Source organism: Monodelphis domestica, chromosome 1 (assembly GCF_027887165.1).
Source record: "Monodelphis domestica isolate mMonDom1 chromosome 1, mMonDom1.pri, whole genome shotgun sequence".
NCBI classification, from domain to species: Eukaryota; Metazoa; Chordata; class Mammalia; order Didelphimorphia; family Didelphidae; genus Monodelphis; species Monodelphis domestica.
In genome coordinates this window covers 83,156,612-83,176,799 of record NC_077227.1, presented here as the reverse complement: position 1 = coordinate 83,176,799, position 20,188 = coordinate 83,156,612, and the positions used below count along the sequence as shown (strand labels likewise).

The 20,188-nt window shown below is 35.9% G+C and overlaps 1 protein-coding gene across 1 annotated transcript in view; it reads left to right on the top strand.

The window, feature by feature from the left end:
* Positions 1–19,534, top strand: part of KIF11 (kinesin family member 11) — a 58,373-nt gene extending 38,839 nt beyond the window's left edge. The window contains exons 15-23 of the mRNA XM_001375353.3: positions 751–923; positions 7,016–7,141; positions 7,218–7,376; positions 9,761–9,867; positions 12,221–12,500; positions 13,129–13,351; positions 15,429–15,571; positions 15,882–15,995; positions 18,019–19,534. Of these exons, the coding sequence (XP_001375390.1) occupies positions 751–923; positions 7,016–7,141; positions 7,218–7,376; positions 9,761–9,867; positions 12,221–12,500; positions 13,129–13,351; positions 15,429–15,571; positions 15,882–15,995; positions 18,019–18,150 (1,457 nt within the window). The 3' untranslated portion in view covers positions 18,151–19,534. The remainder of the gene's footprint in view (positions 1–750; positions 924–7,015; positions 7,142–7,217; positions 7,377–9,760; positions 9,868–12,220; positions 12,501–13,128; positions 13,352–15,428; positions 15,572–15,881; positions 15,996–18,018) is intronic.
* The last annotated feature ends 654 nt before the right edge of the window (positions 19,535–20,188 follow it).

The window sequence follows — 20,188 nt, the reverse complement described above, 5'->3', positions numbered from 1 at the left end:
GGCCTCAGCCACTTCTCAGCTGTGTGACCCTGGGCAAGTCACTTGACCCCCATTGCCTAGCCCTTACTACTCTTCTGCTTTGGAGCCAATACACAGTATTGACTCCAAGACAGAAGGTAAGGGTTTAAAAAAAAAAGAAAGAAAAGAAACTTTGTAAAGTCATAAGGAGGAACTGGTTATGGGGAAAGTTTATAATCTTGGTTTTGAAGCTATTAAGTTTGAGATATTTCTGGACCATTCAGGTAGACATGTCCAATAAGCAGTTTTAGACACAAGTCTAGAGGTAAAGATAAATGTCAACACTGAACGTTTAAATTTGAAAGTCATCTGTGTAGAACTGATAGTTGAAATAATAGGAATTAATTGTATTGTCAGATGAGCAAATAAAGAAAGAAGAGATAAAAAAAGAGAACCTTGAGAAATACTTAATCTTCAGGAGTCAGAATATTGGCTAGGAAAGGAGACAGAGAAGTAGTTAACGAGGAAGGAAGAAAACAAGCAAAGTATGATGTTAAAGAGACCAAGGAAGGAGAGTATGTAGATTCTAAGAGACTTGGTTAGTAGTAAATACATGAACTGTAAGTAGGTCAGAGGATGAGGACTCCTCATTGGATTTGGTCACAAGGAGTTCCTTAGATGTTGGATGTTTAAGTAGAGTGATCTGGAAGGGTCAAGAGAATAAAGAATTGGATGGTGAAACTTGTCAGCTTTGAGAACTATCCAATTTTAAATCATATTTTCTTTTTATAGGTCGTCTGTTATCTACTAGCTCCTCTGCGCTAGACAGTATTACAACAACTGCACTTGGATCTCTAACCTCAGTCTTAGAAAAAGTATCTACCAATGTTTCTCAAATTTCAAATGTAATGTTAAAAGAAGAATCCATAACAACTGAAAGTAAAACTGTCCTTCAGAAATTGTTGGTAAGTAAATTCTTTTATGTCCTTAGGAAACTATATTAAAGATCAGCATTATAGCTTAAGCCATATAGTCAGTTATAATAGAAACAGTATCATTATGGTGATCAAAAAAGAATAATGTAGATCAAGCACTTTGGAAATTTGAGCTACAATACTAAATACTTGAATTGAACTAAATACTTATAATAGTATAATAATAATAATAATGTATTTCTAAGATGGTATTTCAGATATGCATGGTTTTGTTTTTTCTTTAAAAAAACAAATAATTGACATCAAATGGATAGACCTGCCTCCTCTTACTTCATGTCCCACTCCCTCACACAACTCTTCTGATTTATAAAATTAAAGGTAAAGAGATAATAATAATTTAATCCTTAGATATGTGAACCAGGGATCTATTTGTTATTTAATCACATATTGTTTAAGTAACTATTATCTCTGGGTACATTCAGATGGGTACAATGTAAAATAATGCCTTTGGAGCCAGGAGACATTAGGATTGATGGTCTCCCTTCTAAGAATATTAATTATTGACCTTCTAGCCTGGCAGGAATATACGGTAGCTATTTTAAAAGCTATAGTATTGTAGAAAGATGGCCAAGTATCATAATGTTTCTGCAGTTCCAGGACTATAGGAAGCAACTAACTGTGTTCTTATTGCTATTAAGTATTCTAGATCTAAGAGACTTGAATATGTGCCTTTCTCTTTTCTGTCAGTACAGAAGCTATATCTAATAATAGTGGGATTTTTTTGCATTCAGTACTAATGGCCAAAACTTTAATTTTATGATATTTAATTAAGTTAAATTTCATGTAACTCTCTTTTCAGTTGAATTTGTACTTTGCCATTTTTATATGCATACAGTTATATACTCACACTTATATACATATCTTTTGACCAGAGATCATAGATATGTTTTCCAGTGTGTAAGTCATCTGCTTATCTTGCCTAGTACAGGGTCATTTCCAGAATTCATAAACAAGTCTTTCCCCCATCATTTAGGTCACAAGGTCTGTTGCTTAATATTTGTTTGGTTAAAAAAATTTGGTAGGGGGGATCATGAGTAGTGTCCTAGAGGAGTGTTTGTGAGCCATTTTATTCTATTTAGTATGGCTTTTCAGGCAATTGTAAGTCCAAATTATTTTGTGATCTATTTATTAAAGAGGTTATGTGGAACAAAATCAAAAAGCCTTACTGAATTCAGTTCCATTCAAATTTTGCAAACTTTTTATTTATTTATTTTCTGTTAATGTGTAAGGTGCTCTGCTAAAGGGAAAAGATAGCATCCTCTTCTTCCCTGTGACTTGTATCTAGGCCTATCACTGCCTTAGAATGAGTTTAGATTAGTGTGACAAGACCAAACCACCACAAATAGTGATTACTTAATATCCTTTTCTAGGATTTTTGCCAAGTGATTCTGTGGCAGATTTTTGTTTGTTTTCTATTGCTTTTCCAAGTACAGCTACCTTGCAAAGCTATAGTTTCCAGGATTGATTTATTTGTTTCTTACCAAAATGTCAGGTCCCATTCCAGTCTTTATGAGCTCCCCACTTTTGCACATATTATTCTGAAGAAACAAACTACGGATGAATGCTCACCAGTGACTTTCATAATGGCTTTGTTTCCTTCGGTGCCACTTAACTTTCTTGGGTCGTATTTTCCTTACCTATGAAATGAAGAAATCTCAAAATGTCTCTCTCACCTCTAACATTTAGTGATTCTTCTAATACTCAGGGATATGTAGGGTACTGTTGTTGTTCAATTGTTGTCTGACACTGTGACTTCATAAACCATAGCACACCAGTCCTTTCTATCCTCCACTGTTTCCCAAAGACTGTCCAAGCACATGTTTGTTGCTCCCATGACATCGTCAATCCATCTTGTCTTCTGCCATCCCCGTCCATCTTTCCCAGAATCAGTCTTTTCCAATGAGTCTTCTCATTATGTGGCCAAAGTAGTTAAACTTCAATTTCTATATTTGTCCTTTCAATGAATAATCAGAATTAATTTATTTAAATTAAATATCGACTAATTTTATCTCCTTTCTGCCCAGGGGACTGACTGTCAAAAGTTTTCTCCAGCACCACAATTTGAAAGTATTGATTCAGCAGCAGTCAGCTTTCCTTATAGTTCAAATCTCACAACCATATACATTGCTACTGAAAAAACCATAACTTAAACTCTGAGACCTTTGCTGGTAAGGTGATGTCTCTACTTTTAGTCCAAGAATAGAAAATTTGATACTATTTCTATTCTCCTTCTGTTTGCCAGGATGTTAGTTTTTTTATGTTAAGCTTCAAGCCAGCTTTTACAGAGTTAATGACAGTTAATGACAGTACAAACTCCCACAATCCTCTCCTCAGAATCCTCTCCCAGGGCTTGTATCCAAATTCTCCTATTTTCCTCTTAAAGCTAATCCATGAAATTTACTTTATCCCTTACCTACATTCCTATAAGTCAAAAGCTTTAGCATAGTCAATGAAGCAGAAGTAGATGATTTTCTGAAACTCCCTTGCTTTCTCCATAAACCAGTGATTGTTGGCAATTTGGTCTCTGGTTCCTCTGTCTCTTTGAAAACCAACCTGAACTTCTGGTGAGTCTCAGCTCACATATATTACTGAAACTTAACTTGCAGAATCTTAAGCATAACCTTGCTGGCATGTGAAATGAGCACAATTATTCAACAGTTTGAACATTCTTTGGCATTGCCCTTCTTTAGGATTGGGCCATATATTGATCTTTTCCAATCCAGTTGTCACTGTTGAATTTTCCAAATTTGCTGGCATATCAAGTGCATCATCTTTTAGGATTTTAAATAGCTCAGCTGTAATTCAACTCTACTAGCCTTATTGTTGTTGTTTTTAATTTTTTAAAAATAATTTTATTTATTTTTTTTTTCAATTACATGTAGAGACAATCTTTGGCAATTATTTTCTGACATTTAGCAGTTCAAATAACATTCCACCCCCACCCCACAAAGTAAGTAAATGGTCTGATATAGGTTATACCAGTGCTTTAATGCTATATGTATTTCCATATTCCCTGTGTTGTGCCTGAAGACATAGTACATATATAATTTTAAAAAAACTAATCAAGGAAATAAAGTGAAGGATGGCATGCTTTGATCTGCAGTTAGATTCCAACAGTTCCTTCTTTGGCGTGGATAGTGTCTTTTCTTTGTTAATCATGAGCTCCTGGGGGTATTTTGGAACCTTGTTTTGCTGATAATAGTTTAGACCTTCATAGTTGATCATTATCCAGTATTTCTGTTACTATATACACTGATCTCCTGGTTCTGTTCATTTCATCAGTTCATTTTTTTCACTTTTGCATCAGTTCATGTCAGTGTTTCAAGTTTTTTTCAAGTAAGTTTTTCTGAACTCATCCTGTTCATCATTTCTTATGGTACAATAGTTTTCCATTATAGCCATATACCACAGCTTGTTCAGGCATTACCCAATTGATAGACATTCCCTCAATTTACAATTCTTGCCATTACAAAAAGAACTTTAAAAATATTTTTCTTCAAGTAGGTCCCTTTTCCCTATCTCTGATCACTGGGATACAGATCCAGTAATGGTATTGGTGAGTCAAAGGGTATGCATAGTTTTATTGCCCTTTGGGCATGGTTCTATATTGTTCTCCCAAACGGTTATATCAGTTCACAGTTCCACCAGCAAAGCATTAGTGTCCCAGTTTTCCCACATTCCCTCTAATATTTATCATTTTCCTTTTTGGTCATATTTAACCACACTGATAGGTATAAGATGGTAGCTCAGAGTTGCTTTACTTTGTATTTCTTGAATCAATAGTGATTTCACACATTTCTTCATATGACTATCGATAGCTTTTTTTTGAAAAAAATTTTTTTTTATTTAGTCTCTTCCTCCTTCCTCTCCATACCAACAAGAAGACTATATCTGGCAAAATATGTAGATCATGTCCTTCATGTTTCCATTTCTCAGTTCATTCTTTGGAGACAATCATAAATAAATCTTCAAATATTAAATCTGTAACTGCATATACTGTTCTCTAGGTTCTAGTTGTTTCACTCTTCATTATTTCATGTAATTTTTGAGTTTAAAAAATTAGTCTGCTTGTATCTAACAGTGCATTAGTATTCTATCATAATCATATACCACCATTTATTTAGCTATTCACTAATTAATAGATAGACCCTTAATTTTCAGTTCTTTGCCCTCATAAAGCAAGCTGCTATAAATATTTTGGAGCATATATAGAGATATAGTTTTAATTTTTTCATCTGAGAACTGCCTGTTTATGTCTTTTAACCATTTATAAATTGGGGCTTAATGTATTTGGGAAATGAGGCCTTTGTCAGAGATATTTGCTATAAAAAATTGTTCCCAATTTCTTGCACTAGCCTTATTAACATTGCTTTCTAAGGTCCACTTGACTTCCTTCCCTAGAATCTCTGACTCTAGGTCAGTATCCATAGCATCATGGTTATTGATGATGTTAAGAACTTTCTAGTATATTCTTGTTGCCTCTTCTTATTTTTCTACTTCTTTCTTTCTTAATATTTTCTACTTCTGTTAAGTTTCTACCATTTTTGTCTTATGCCTTGCCCATTTTTGCATGAAAATTCCCTGGATTTTTAATTTTCTTGAAGAGCTCTCTTTGTCTTTCCCATTCTATTTTCTTTGTGTTGCTTATTTAAGAAAACCTTATCTCCACTGGAATTGTAAGTTCAGTTGGGTATGTCTTTCCTTTCCCTTTCCTCAGCTATTTGTAAAGCCTCATTAGTTATTTGACTTTCTTGCTTTTCTTCTTTGGGATGCTTTTTGTTGCTGCCTCCTAAACAATATTGCAAACCTTTATATGTAGTTCTTCAGGCGTTCTATCTACCAGACCTAATACTTTAAATCTATTTATCCTGTCCACTTCATATTCATAAGGGATGTTATTTAGGTCATTACCTATATGATCTGATGGTTTTTCCTACTTTTTTCAATTTGTCTGAATTTTGCAATAAGAAACTTATAAGGAATTTAATTTAAAGGTTTGACTAAAATATATGAGAATTTTAAGATAATACTGTGAAGTCTAGCTTATCACCCTAAATGTTGCTCCAGTCCCAGGCTCAACCCATGCAGGGCTTGTTAACCTCTCAGCTGAAGGATTTGGTTTTGAATTAAGTAAGGGTTCAACTCATGTGACCTCCTCCAAGAAGGGGAGGCCTCTCAGGAACTAATTTCTCCAGAAGCCAGGAATGGAAGGTCAGCTTTTCACTCACCAGGAGAAGATCCAGGAGCAGTCTTACCAGAAGCAGTCCAAGAGCTGCAGTCCCAGTCTAAGCTCCTTCAACCTGAAAATTCAGGATGAAGACCTCTTGCACAGGAAGTTAATCATCTTTTATAGTCCTTTTTTTATGTCACTTTCTGTTCCTTCCTCCACTTTATGGGGACCAATTTCAGTTTTTAAATTTGCTTAGTACTGCCCAGGGGGTGGTCAGTTGCTTCTGGAGTTGTCATCCACTTTAGTAAGTAGCTTGCAGACCTCCCCTACTTAGTGTTAAGTAGGGGTGTCTACACTTTTGGTTGATTAAATTTAAAAGTAGGCAAGGGGAGAGTCAATCCCATCTTTACAAGCTCATGATCTGAATCATAATTAGCTCCAGCCCTTATTTTAACTGGCTGTGTAGAGCTTCTCTACCTTTGGCTACAAAATATGTAATCAGCCTGATTTTGATATTTACCATCGGGTGATGTCCATGTGTTTGCTATGACTAGCAAATTATCCTAAAAAATCTATTAGTTTCTGCTTGGCTTCATTTTGTACTCCAAAGCCAAATTTGCTTGTTGTTCCAGTTATCTTTTGATTTCCACTTTAGCATTCCAATTGCCTATAATGAATGTAACATCTTTTTTTATGTTACTTCTAGAAAATGTGGTAGGCCTTCAAAAAACTTATCTTTGGCATCAGTGATTAGAGCATAATCTTGTTTTACTGTGATGTTAAACAGTTTGTCTTAGATTCAAACAATTTCTTAACTAGTTTAATGGTCCTGGTTTGGAGTGTTAGGATTAGTAACTGTTCTTTTTTTTCTTTAAAAACAAAATAACCCTAGGAAGAACATAAAACTCAGCTTGATAAATCACTGGAAATGACTCTTTCCCCTGTGGTGGCATCTCTATTGGAACTCAATTGTCACATGAATTGTAAATTCAAGATTTTCCTGTCAGTAGCCGATAAGGTAACAAATGTTTTATTTTTAATATTTGAAAGTGAACCTCAGATTACAAAGGAAACTAAATCCTTTTTCTTCAAAGATAGAAGATCAGAAAAAGGAAATGGATGATTTTCTCAGCATACTCTGTAAACAACTACATGAACTACAGGAAAATACTGTTGCTTCCTTGACTGAATCTCAGAAGCATTGTGAAACCTTAACGAATGAACTGAAGACACTGAAGCAAACCCAATCACAGGTATCAAATGAACAGCTGGTTTTATGAGGTTATGGGTAACTTGACCACCTTTTCTGGAAGAAATTTAAGCATTCTAAAAATTTTAGAAGTTACTAATGCCCTTTAAACTGTTTATTATTGCTGAATATGATGGCACATGCTTGTTGTCCCTGCCACCAGAGAATCTGAAGACAGCATATCTCTTAAGCTCCAGAGTTCTGAGTTATAGTATCTTATACTGATATGATGTCCACATCAAGTCCCACATTAATGTCATGAACCACCCCCCAAAGTGGAGGGTTATTAAATTGCCCAAGGAATAAATAAATAAATCCATGTTGAAAATAGAACAGGTGGCCTGTGAGTAGTCACTATCCTTTCAGCCAGGGTGAGATAGGGAAATCTAGTCTTTAAAAAAATAAAAAAGGAAAGAAATAATTTTTAATATCTAGCAATTGGAAATAGCGTCTTAATCAGTTAGTATACCTACTTTATGCAGAATAATATCCCCTAAATATTATTGATAAAAGGAAGAATTGTTTACATCAGGCTAAAAGACGATGCCAAAGGTAAAAGTTTAGCAATATGGTAAGAAATAAAATACTACAACTCTTGAAAATGGAAAGTATAACTAAGATAGAATTTTGGAAATTATCTTTTTTAAAAATACCGTGCTTAATGACCTTCCTATCCTCCCTTATTCATCAATGCATCCGTTGTAAAAGAGATTTTAAAGTGGGGAAACAGTTTAGCAAAACTAACCAACTTTTCAACCATATCTATCAGTATAAGAAATATTCCATATCCTTTGTTCCCCAGGTCTTTAATGAGGCAGAGAGATTTATTTTACTTTGTCTTTCTCAGGATTATAACTAAAGTGGGATGAACTGAGCCTTTTACTTAGGGCTCCTGAAATGTAGAGGGCACTGACAGCGATTGTACTTCAACTGAACTTAGCACCAGTTAACAAGAATAGTTAAAATAGAGAGCCTGACCTGCCTTCTTTCCTTGACATATCCTTCTCAGTGGCACACAGGCCTTTGTGGTATCTTAAAAATCTTTCTGAATGGACCCAATAGCGTCCATTTTAAGGTTTAAAAGTTGATTTAAAGAACAACTTTCCTACAACTTGCCCTGGCTATGTTTTTATTAATTACTAATAATTATTAGTGATTTTTCTGTCTTCCTAGGGTAATGTGAATAGTTTCTTATGAAGCATTCTTTATTTAGTCACTTTTTGCTTTTGCATAACTAGTGAATAGTTAAACCATACAGTCAACTAAGTAGTACTTTTGAGTTATTTACAGCACACTGATGTAAGAAATTTCTGTATAAACACAATTTTCTAGCTCTTTAATTTATTCTGTGAATCCTCCCACTCCCAATATGTGACTTTGTCATAGCATATAATTACTTCTTTCAAATTGGAGAAAATTTCAACCGTAAATGTAGAGAAAAAACCCATTTAAAACCCATTTGTCCAGGTAGCCATGTAGTACAATCATAGACTTTTAGTAACAAATGCCTAAAAGTCCCAGCAGGTGGGGATGTTGCTCCATGAACCAAATCTGACAAAGGAACCTTGTGACAACTTTTTTCTCTAGTATAAGAAATCAAGTTGCCTTTGGTGGAAAATGAAGCTCCCTGGACAGCAGGACCTGCCCTGCTCCAGGACTTCTGGCTCTTTTTTCAAGCCAGAATTTAAAGTATTTTAAATAAATTCTACCAAATCTTATTTATGTTCTAATCTTGAGATGTGGCAAGGGAATTATAGTCAAGTTGTTAACAATGCCTGATTCAATTTGGTCTCACACTTTGGTATGAGAAGACCTTTGTCATTCACATATGTAGAATTTTATGGGTGTTTATTCTAAACTGATAACTTTCTTTGTGTGTATGTATTTATGTATTTATTTATTTATTTGTTTTGAGCCCTTACCTTTAGTTTTGGAATCAATACTATGTATTGGCTCCAAGGCAGAAGAGTGGTAAGGGCTAGGCAATGGGGGTCAAGTGACTTGCCCAGGGTCACACAGCTGGGAAGTGTCTGAGGCCAGATTTGAACCTAAGACCTCCCTTCTCTAGGCCTGGCTCTCAATCCACTGAACTATCCAGCTGTCCCCCTTTCTTTGTATTTAGAAGAACATTTGACCCTGGAAATCAGGAGATCCAAGTTCAAATTCTATCACTGCCACTTGGTAATTGTGTGATAACTTTAAATAAGTCACTAACTTCTTAGTTATGAGATTTCCCACCTGATTTTTGGGTTACTTGTCCCCTTTTAATATTAAAAATCAGTGCTTTATTCTATTATTCTATCTAATTAGTAGGTTGAAAGTTAACTATTTGTTTAATTATGGAATTTAAGGGTTGGTTTTTCTGTTTTGTTTTTTTTTAACCTATAGGAACTTTGCCAGTTAATGAATCTTTGGGCACAAAGATTCTGTACCTTGGAGGAGACATGTGAAAATATCAAGAAGCCACTCAGAAATATTCAAGAAAATACACAACAGTAAGATGTTTTTCACTCCTGCTTATAACTTTTTTTAGTAGCATTTAAAAGTGAATGTATTAGATTCAACATGCATTTAGTGGAAGCCCCTTATGGTCGGCTAGCGGTAATAAGAGAGTGAACCAAATAAAGTATAGATTAGAATAAGTATAAAGTGCTACAAGATGAGGGATAGCTAATCTTTTGATCTGCTTTACTTAACTGTATTTGTTTCAAGGATATCATTTAGAAAAAGAATAGTAATATCATTTCACATGTTTTGAATTTTTGAAAGAGAGGGAAAAAATGGTCAAGATAAAGGAGAGACTTCCAATTTGGGAAATCAGAAAAGGCTTTTTAGAGGATCTGAATTTAAGTTGGTCCTTGAAAGATGGAATAGGATTCTATCAGTAGGGGGGGAGGGGTATTGCTATGGAAGGAATGTTTCAAATATGAAGAACAACACTGGCAAAGGTGTAGATGTAAGAAAATTTAGGATGTTAATGGGCAGCAAATATTTGAGAATATGTGGGATGTTAAGAAACCCATACTGTATGAGATGAAGTTATTTGAGAGAAGGCTGGGTTGGTTTAGGCCAGATTTTGGAAGGACATGTATGCCAAGCAATGATAAACCTTTAGAAGTGTTTTAGCAATAGTGATATGATCAGATCTGTGCATTAGAAAGATTAGTCTAGCACTGATGTAAATTAAATAGATTGGAGGGTAAGAGAATAGTGGGGACAAGATCTTATAAACACTGTAGTCTAGGTGAAAGATGATGATAGTCTGAAGTAGAATAATGATAGGTTAGAAAGTTTGCAAGAAATATTGTGGAGGTAGAAAATTAGCAGAACTCTGCAATTGGTGGAATGTTTGGGATGAAGAAAAAGGATGAGTCAAAAAGGACTAGTGTTCTAATTATTAGATGACTAGGAAAGTGGTGCTGCTGTTGGCAGAGCTAAGCCATTCAGAAAGAAAAGCAAGTTTAGGGATAAGGATAATCTCAGTTTTTAACCTGTTTCACTCAAGTACAAGTTAAACATCTATTGGAAATATAAATCTGAAAGCCATTAGATTTGGCATTTTGGCATTCTGTAAAATGAGCATGCTAATACCTATAGTATTGCATTGATACAAGGGCCTAAACAATATAACATTACTAAAGCATTTGCAAACTTGAATGCCCTCTATAAAGTCAGTTATCATAATTACTATTTGGTAAAATTTGGGGGTCTTTTCAATAGAATATAGGTCAATATATTCAATAGAAAAAGGTCAAAATGGAAGCCAAATTACAGAGAACTGAGTGTGTTGTGAAGAAATGGAAGAAACAAGGACAGACAGCATGTTCAAGAAGTTTGTCAGGGAAAACCACAAGAGAGACATGGTAGCATTACAGGCAGAGTTTTGTTTTGTTTTAAAAAAAACATTGGGAGGCCTGAGTGTGTATGAAGTTAGAGGGGAAAGAGCCTGCTAAAAGCATTTATTGGGGCTGCCATCTCTTTTGGGGATAGCCAGGTAAAAGGAATGATTGAATAGATCATCGATCTATTGGAAAATTCTGCTTATAATAAATAGAGCAGTGGTTTTGGTTTGATTTAGAGGTAAGACTGACTAGGGTAATATGATAAGTTTTAGAGAAGGTCTGGGAGAAGCAGGGCTTGGCTTAAGGCCATGTTGGTGAAGATGTGGCACATGTGTCCTGATATGCTGAAGGGGGCTGCTTCCCTTCCCCTCTCCACCATTCCTAAGGGCATTTTTTTTTTGCATGCCTCACCCCTCTGTCCAGCAATGTGAGTATTTCTTCCCTCCCCCTCTCTGAGGCAATGTGAGAGGTTCACAGGTGGCTTGAAGGTGCAGTTTGGGCATGTGATCTCTAAAAGGTTTGCCAATGCTGGCCTAAGGAATTGGTTCAGGATAAGAGGGATTGGGGACGTAGGCTAAAGGAGCATTCTTAACCCTGGGGATGGAAAGTGATCAAACATCAAAGTTTTCAAATACAACTTCATTCAGGGGAATTGTAACTGCCAAAGGTCTCCCATAGGTGGCCTAGAGATTAGGCAAGCCTCAAAGTGGGGAAAGAGTAGTAGTCATGGGAGAAAGAATAAGGAACAGAAATTATTACCTGCTGCTAGAGGAAACCTCACAAGATTAAGTGCAGATCAAAAACTGGACAAGAATTCCTTTATTCATAAAGACAAATTGCAGACTCTTGAATTCATCTCCCTTCTCAGGCCATGAATCTCATCTCCTTAATGGTAAAAAAAAATTTAGATGAAATGTGCTCATTTATGAACCATGTAAAAATCACAATTCCTATTTTATCGAGTATCCATAATTGTGGCTAAGCCTTTTTTTTTTAACCCCCACAGGCATTCCAAGGACATCATAAACAATACAGCTTCTCACAACAAAAAATTCCTTACTGTTTCTGATGATCTATCACAAGAGCTCAGATATTTTAACCATCAAAGTGCTGAGTTGTTTGAAGAGTCTATTAAACATTGTGAAAAGCTCAGTTGTAGCATTAAAACAGTGTCTCAAGAGAGCCATCGGTGGTGTGATGAAATGAATACAAATACTGTCCATTTTTCAGATCAGTGGATATCTGGCTTGCATAAAAGGAAAGAAGAACTTGACAATTTACTAAAGGTAACATTTTTAACCAGAACCTACTTTGAGAAGGAAATTATTGGCCAGAAACTAAATATTTTTGTCTGAAAATTTACATTAAAAATATATTTCTTTTGGAAGTAGTTTACCCTTTTCCTTTGGAACTCCCCCTTAATGCATTACCATGACAGTGAATGATCCTGATTTCATCCTTTGATTATTTATTCTCTTGTTTGAAGTTTATTAAAAAGCCTTTATAGTCATCTAGCTCCTACACTTTCTTTGGATTAAAAAAAAATTACTCATTTTAATTGCTTCTTAAGAGAGACAATCCCACCCTCTGATGTATAATACTTTGAGATTATGAGGTTTTTAAGCTTGTTGCCTCAATATTATGCCATGTATTTAGTATGCTACCATGTACTTGGTCACTATGCAAAAGATAATTGATAGGCTTGTGACTCGACTTACTTGCTTGAATGTAACACTTGCTACTGTTCTTTATGGCTTGATTTCTCTTTTTTTTGTAAAATAAAGATATTTCTTCAATATTCCCATAAAGTGGAATCAAAAAGTTTGTATCTTTTCAGCTTGTCAAAAAAAATGTCATTTTAAAGTACTGGTGATTTTAATTGTTTTGGCAAATCTTCATTTCTATCCTCTTTAGGTTGTAAAGCAAGATTGTGTTATATCCAATTCAGAGATCATGGAAAAAGTCAATGGACAAAAAGCAGTACAAGACAGCCAGCTAACCTCCTTTCATGATGAGATAACTAATGACAAGGAAAAACTATTGGAACAGAGTCAAGAACTTAATGATATCATGAAAAGTGGCTGGAATAAACTTAATTGTTTCTTGCAGCAGGACCTGAAACTAGATATTCCAACAGGTAGTTTAGATGGGAAACCAAATTATTGTTACAATAGCTTATAAGGTTGAATTACATTTCTTATTTTACTAATTAAATTCTTGTCTTGGTTATGATGTACTTAATAGCTAGCATTGTGCTAGGTGTGATGAGAACCTAACGTATAACAAACACATCACTTGAGGATGAGGAATTTAACCTAGTTGGGGAGACAAGAACAGCAAATTTAGAAGGAAAATAGAGGGGGCAGCTGAGTAGCTCAGTGGATTAAGAGTCAGGCCTAGAGAAGGGAGGTCTTAGGTTCAAATCTGGCCTCAGACACTTCCCAGCTGTGTGACCCTGGGCAAGTCACTTGACCCCATTGCCTAGCCCTTACCACTCTTCTGCCTTGGAGCCAATACACAGTATTGACTCCAAGACGGAAGGTATGGGTTTATTAAAAAAAAGAAAGAAGAAGAAGGAAAATAGAGAATGCCAGTACTATATTTCATATAGTATTAGATTGGGAGGGCCATGGGATATCTGAGAACAAAGACATCATTATGGATTGGAGTAATCAATAAAAGCTTCATAGAGTAATGAAATTCAGCAATGGGACTTTAGAAAGCATCTAGGGCCATTCTTTCATTTTTCAGAAGTGGAAGCGGCCTCAGAGAGGTTCACTGACCTGTCCCAGGAGAGCCGCACAGATCCTAAGCAGCACAACTAGCTCCTCTAGCTCTAAACCCAGTGTTCTTCCACTTTACTTAAGCTACTCTAGAAAGTGTGACTTGGAGTGAGTGGATAGGGCAAAACTAGATAGGAAGAATAGGTTGTACAAAACTGCTTGGAAACAAGCCTGAGAGTGGCTATTTGGAGGATATTGAAAAATCATAACTGATAGAGGTGGAGAAAGGACTTGATACTAGTGTGATATAAGGTTAGCAAATGGGAGCTGGATCCTAGATGATTGAGATCACAGGATCACTGACTTAGGGCTGGAAAGAACTGAAGGACTCCTCTAGTCTAGCCCTTGAAACTGAGACCCAAAGAGGGAAAGTACCTGGCCCAGTGTCAAAAGGTTAGTCTAGGGCTTCTAGGGCTATTATAGAAGAATTTGATCTTAAAGGCAGTGAGATCCATTGAAGATGTCTAGATTCTGTCGAAATGTCTTTTATTTTCTTTTTTCTAAAAAGCTGATAGAATTTACTGTTAACTTCCTGAAAAAGAGAAAAATAGATGGGGAAGGGAAGAAAAGCTTTTGAGAAAGGAATTTTGAATAAGGAAAAATAAACACGATATACCAGAACTTATAAATGTTCCAAGTGGTTACCAATAGAAGGCTAATATCTTCAGTTGAGACAAATCTTTGTACATTGAAGGTATCTTCAATTCTTGTAAATAATTTAAAGTAATTCAGGGCCAAAGATGATGAAACGGTTAATGATCAAGCTGAAGTGTGTCAAAATTATTAAAAACTTTTTCTGTATAACCTGTTAAAAGTGTTGTAAAAATACTTCCAGTAGTGGCATCATTATTGGAACAAATACCTAACTTCCCAAAATACTTAACTGCTTTAAAGAACATTCATTCCAATCTAAAAATTCTGGTATGTTTGTTTAAAAATCATTCTCATGGGGATAGCTGGGTGACTCAGTGGATTGAGAGTCAGGCCCAGAGACAGCAGGACCTGGGTTCAAATCTAACCTCAGACACTTCCTTAGCTTTGTGAATCTGGGCAGGTCACTTCACTCCCATTGCCTAGCCCTTAACACTCCTCTGCCTTAGAACCAATTCATAGTATTGATTCTAAGATGGAAGGTAAGGATTTTTTTTAAAAAACATTCTCATTACTACCTCAGAGGGTCTGAAGGCTCAGATGAGATAGTGCATAGAAGCACTCAGTATCAGTTGTTGAGATGGTGGTCACAGTGCTACTCTGCAGGGACCTTAGGAATAATCTCATTTCTCTTATTTTAGATTTGAGGAAATTAAGACCCTGTACAAGGAACAATTAACAGGTGTAAGATTAGAACCAGAACTCCAGACTTAAAATTCAGTTCTCTATACTATACAATGATATTTTAATTAGTTTATTCATTTCCAATGTCCACTAAAGGTACAACCCCACAAAGGAAAACATATTCATACCCATCCACACTGCTGAGAAGTGAACCTCGGGAGCAACTCCTTAATCAGCTAAGACTGAAACAATCTGAGCTACTAACGCCAGTAATTAACAAAGCAGAAGACCCTAGTCAGGTAAAATTAAGTGTCAAAATCTCAGTTTCTTTTCATTCCTTCATGGCCTTTCATTATAATTGTTACATGTACGAGCACCTTTGTATGACCCTGTGAGTCTTCCCTTTCTTCATCCTTAGTTCCTTAGCCGCCTCTCCTACAATGTTCTATACGTTTTTAGACATTAATAGTCTCTTGTGTGTGCACTGCACGTAAAGCTTATGGGGTGCTTTTCTTTATACAAAGGGGCATGTTCGGTGTCTATCTACAGGTATAGAATGAATGGCTGCTTAATAAATTCTTGTTGAATTGAGTTTATCTTTCTTTTTAGGACTTAGATGAAGAGAAGCCCATTCTGGAGTTCACTGATGAAAATATAAGTGAAGAACCAAGAGTGGACAGTAGCGTGTATGATTCTGTAAATGGCGGCATCCCTTTTTTCCAGGTAACTAATGATGCCACTTCTGAGAGAATATTACGATACATCTAATATAACTACTATTCAATTTAAAGACTTTCAGAATGAACCTTAGATAGTGAGTCCGATATCTTAATTTGACAGAAGGAGAAACTAAGAACTAGAGATGTTAAGGTCACACAAGTAGGATTATAGATTAAGAGCTGTCAGCAATCATTAGCAGTATCTAAGTCCTAATTTGTGTAAGGTCACACTGGTGGTAGATAGCAGAGCCAGGCTTTGAACCCAGGTTTGCTGTCTCCTAACCCCAGCTCCTGGGAAATAGTGAATGGAGGGCTGGCCTTGGAGTAAGGAAGAGCTCAGGCCAAGTCATTTAACCTAAGGGTCTCGGGCACCTCTCTTAAGGACTCTATGTTACTTATGAGGCTTCTGTCTGCATTGGTGAAAGAAGCTTCCCTTAATGAACCACAGTAGGTCTAGGCCAAGCAAATAATGATATAATCTAGATTTTAAAATCCTAACATGTTTTCAAGAACAAAACTTTTTAATAGGTTTCCATGAAAAATTATGTTGTTACCTTTTTTAAAAACTATATTTTGAAGACATGAGATAGAGAAAAACAGTACCCGCTGTGCCATACCTTAGTCTAGAACCACTACCTGCCTAATCAAAATCTTTATCTGATAGCCTAGTGTGAACAGCTAGCATTCCCAACAATCACCGAGATCCTCACCCAGAGTGGTCTGAACCTTGATATCAGTCACTGTTGTCAGTTCCCTGTCCCAACTCCATTGACATGTTCTTGAGTGATAGCAAGAAGCAGAAACCTTTTAGAAAGTCATGGATTTGATGAAACTAAGCCGAAAGCTGATGACAGAAAGACCAGAGACTTTCTTTGTTTCTGTTGGAGGTTTGTCGCCTTAATCTCCATTTTATATGCAGAGAGAAGCAAATCTAGAAACCTGAGACGGAAATAAGAGTAGGAGAGCTCTAGTCTAATTTAGAAAGCATAATGGATAGAGAGCCAAGGAGAGTCAGGGATACCCGAGTTAAAGAGTCCCACCATGGAAACTTTTATTCAATTCAGTTCAATAAACATTTAGTTACTAGTTTTGTGACCAATAAGTCATTTAACATCTCTGTTGCTCAGTTTTCTCATACATAAAATAGACATAATAACTACCTCAGGATTGTTGTAAGGCCCAAAGGAAGTACTTGTATGTAAAGTGCTTCATGATACTTGACATAATTAAGGGGGGGGGGTGGAATGGAGATTAGGAAAGAGATAAGAAATGCCTTCATGAATGAATGAAAGCTCCCTGAAAAAAAATTTTTTTAAGCCTGAGCATCATGCTTAGGAGTAGTTTGGGAGGACATACAATTTTGGGCAGACATGGTCATTGATAACCTTGGCAGATTAACTGGCTCAGACCCAGGGGAGAGCCAAGTAAACAAACTGGGCTTCACTAGACCCAGATCAGCATCAAGTTTAAAAGGTCCTCCTTTCTTCCATCCTGTTTTTTTCAGATTTAGAAACTCAATTCAGTGGTTTATTTAGCCCATCATCGGATTCTGTAGCTCAAAGGGCTATGGGTCAGGTTTTGGACTTTCTATCAAAGTCCTGCATTTGTCTTCTCTACTTCATTCAGTTAATTTCAATGGATACTTTTGGTGCTTCCTTTGAAGCATGTTGGCAGCTTCACAGAGATATTTGTGGGAGTATGAGGACCCTAAAAAATAAAGTTCACTAATGAGAAATGAGGTGTTTTTTTTTACATAAATGTAAATGCTTGTTATTTTAAAATAATTTTAAATAGATATTTTCTTTCCTCCAGAAGAAGTAAACTTTTTATTTTTTCCCATTTGTTCATCTTAAATCATTCACTCTAGGCTAACTAACCATCATCAAATTTCCAGAATTATCACTTGATTTCTTGCTTTTGGTCCAGAAGACTTTGATAGTGAGGTTAAGGTTCTCTAAAGTGACATTCTGAATAATATTACATTTCTTACATTTCTTATTAATTTTTTCTTTCCCTTAAATCCACAGCATAAAAAGTCCTCCAGAAAGGATAAAGAAAACAGAGCTGTAAACATTGTGGAAAAGTCAAAAGTGGAAGAAATTCTGGAACATTCTACGGTTAAATCTAAACTACCTTTAAGAGCCCAGATAAATAACTAGCTTTTAAAAAAATTTCTTTCTTTTGTAACTCCTGGTCTGGTTGTTGTTTAGGAATTAGACAAATTAGATTATATTGAGAGGTTTTTAAAATTTACTTAGTTAATAGATTTGGTCATTTATTGTCAGATATTTCATTTGATGCTTACTAATTTGAATTTCAAATGAGTGATTTGGGGTTTGCATTAAATAAAATTGCATTTCTACCTTTTGTATAAGGCAGCCCAACAAATGAAAAAAGTCAAAGTAGTTATTTTCTTAGAGCCTGCATTATACTTTTGTTCACCCGAAACAAATATAAGACTGCATTGTTCTTCTAGGCTTGAACTCATATTGGAAAATATCAACAGCAATTGTTCCTAGAATAAGGATGCCCCCTATGGGGACACTCTTTTTGCTTTTTTTTTTTTTGGTGTGTGTGTAAATTATGTCTAGATTCCCCTCTGCCTCTCCCCCCCCCCCCCCCCCCACCTCCCTTCATCTTGCTGACTCACTTTGTAGGATAATAATAAAACACGTCCTATTGTCTTTTAGATGAATAGGTAATACTCTACTTCTAGGTATGAGATATTTGGATACCTCTAATCCTTTATATTGAGTGTGTCTGAAGTAATTATCTATAGAAAAAGAAACGAGAAAATGATTCAGAGGAAATAGGGATATCAAAGTGTGCTCATTGCAGGAGGCCTATGGGAGGTGGCTCTATTGTGAAACATTTCTTCCATAAGTATACATTTGTTTTTTGTGCCTTCTGATAAAAAGAGGCATTGTAGTGTAGTGGATAGAGAGCTTGCCTCTGAGCCAGTAAAACCTGGGTTCAAATCCTGTCTCTGACAGATACTGGCTGTATTCCCTGGGAAAGTCACTTAATCTCTCAGTGAAACTCTCCAAGGCTCTCCATTTTAGAGAAGGTGCTATCCTACATTGGTAAAGGGAGTATCCTATACCAGAGGGGTCATAGTCCTTTTCTACTGTCTGAAAAACAGGAACTGAATTATTGCCCTGCTATAGGAGTACTTGCTTTATCTCCCTCTGAGATTGGAAGGGAGAATGCACAGGAATAAGCAGGAGATGTTAGGGTCAGGGAGAAGAAAGAGCTAGCATACATTTCTCCTTTCCTGTTTTCTAAAGCCATTCCCTTGTTTCTCCCAAAGTTTGGAATAGTATTGGATCACAGTGTATGACCTATACAGTCTTAACACTTGTGTATATATTTCATGTGCTTGTGTGTGATTATTATCTATCTAGAGAGATAATAATTTTGAAGATTCCTGTGGAGAAGCTTCCATAGGCAGTGAATCTGGTTGATAAATCACAATGTTCTTTGCCCTACCATATTTGCTATTCATTTTATCAATTGAATATTAAATTACCACAAATTTCAAGATTTTAAGGTCTCTTATTTAGTGAACTGTTTAAATCAAGTTGACTTAACAAAAAGTATCTGAGAGCTAGCAGTTATGCACAGAAAAAATATGCTCATATATTTGACCCATAAAAGGAAGAAACCTGAGCAGAAAATATGCTTGTTCCCATCCTCATACTAACATGGTTTTGTTTTAGAATCTTGGTGTTATTAGAGGTTCCCCATTGCTGGTGGTGGGTTTGTGCTAATCTGTCCCCATCTTTATTCTTTTGAATTGCAGTTCTCTTTCCCATAACCTTTTGTTAGGCAGCTGATTGAAGTCAAGGGTGCTATCTGAAGCTATTATTCATTTCAAAAATGTATTAAATACAAAAATGTATTAAATGTATTCAAAGTTGTGCTGGATCCCGGAGTCAGAATGCACTGTTCATTTCAGACCTGCCCCTACCTTCATCAAATTTATAGTCTGGTGGTGGTGGTGGTAATGAGCCACAAAATAACCTTAACTCCTGATAAAAGCATTAGAAAGGAGCTTAAAGGAAGGATAGGAATTCTACAGGTGGTGGCTGGGGAAATGCATTGCAAAATGGAACGAGGTCAGATTATTCAAGGACCTTGAATAATATATAGGCTTAGGTTTGAACTTTATTCACTATGATATTGAACAAAGGTTTA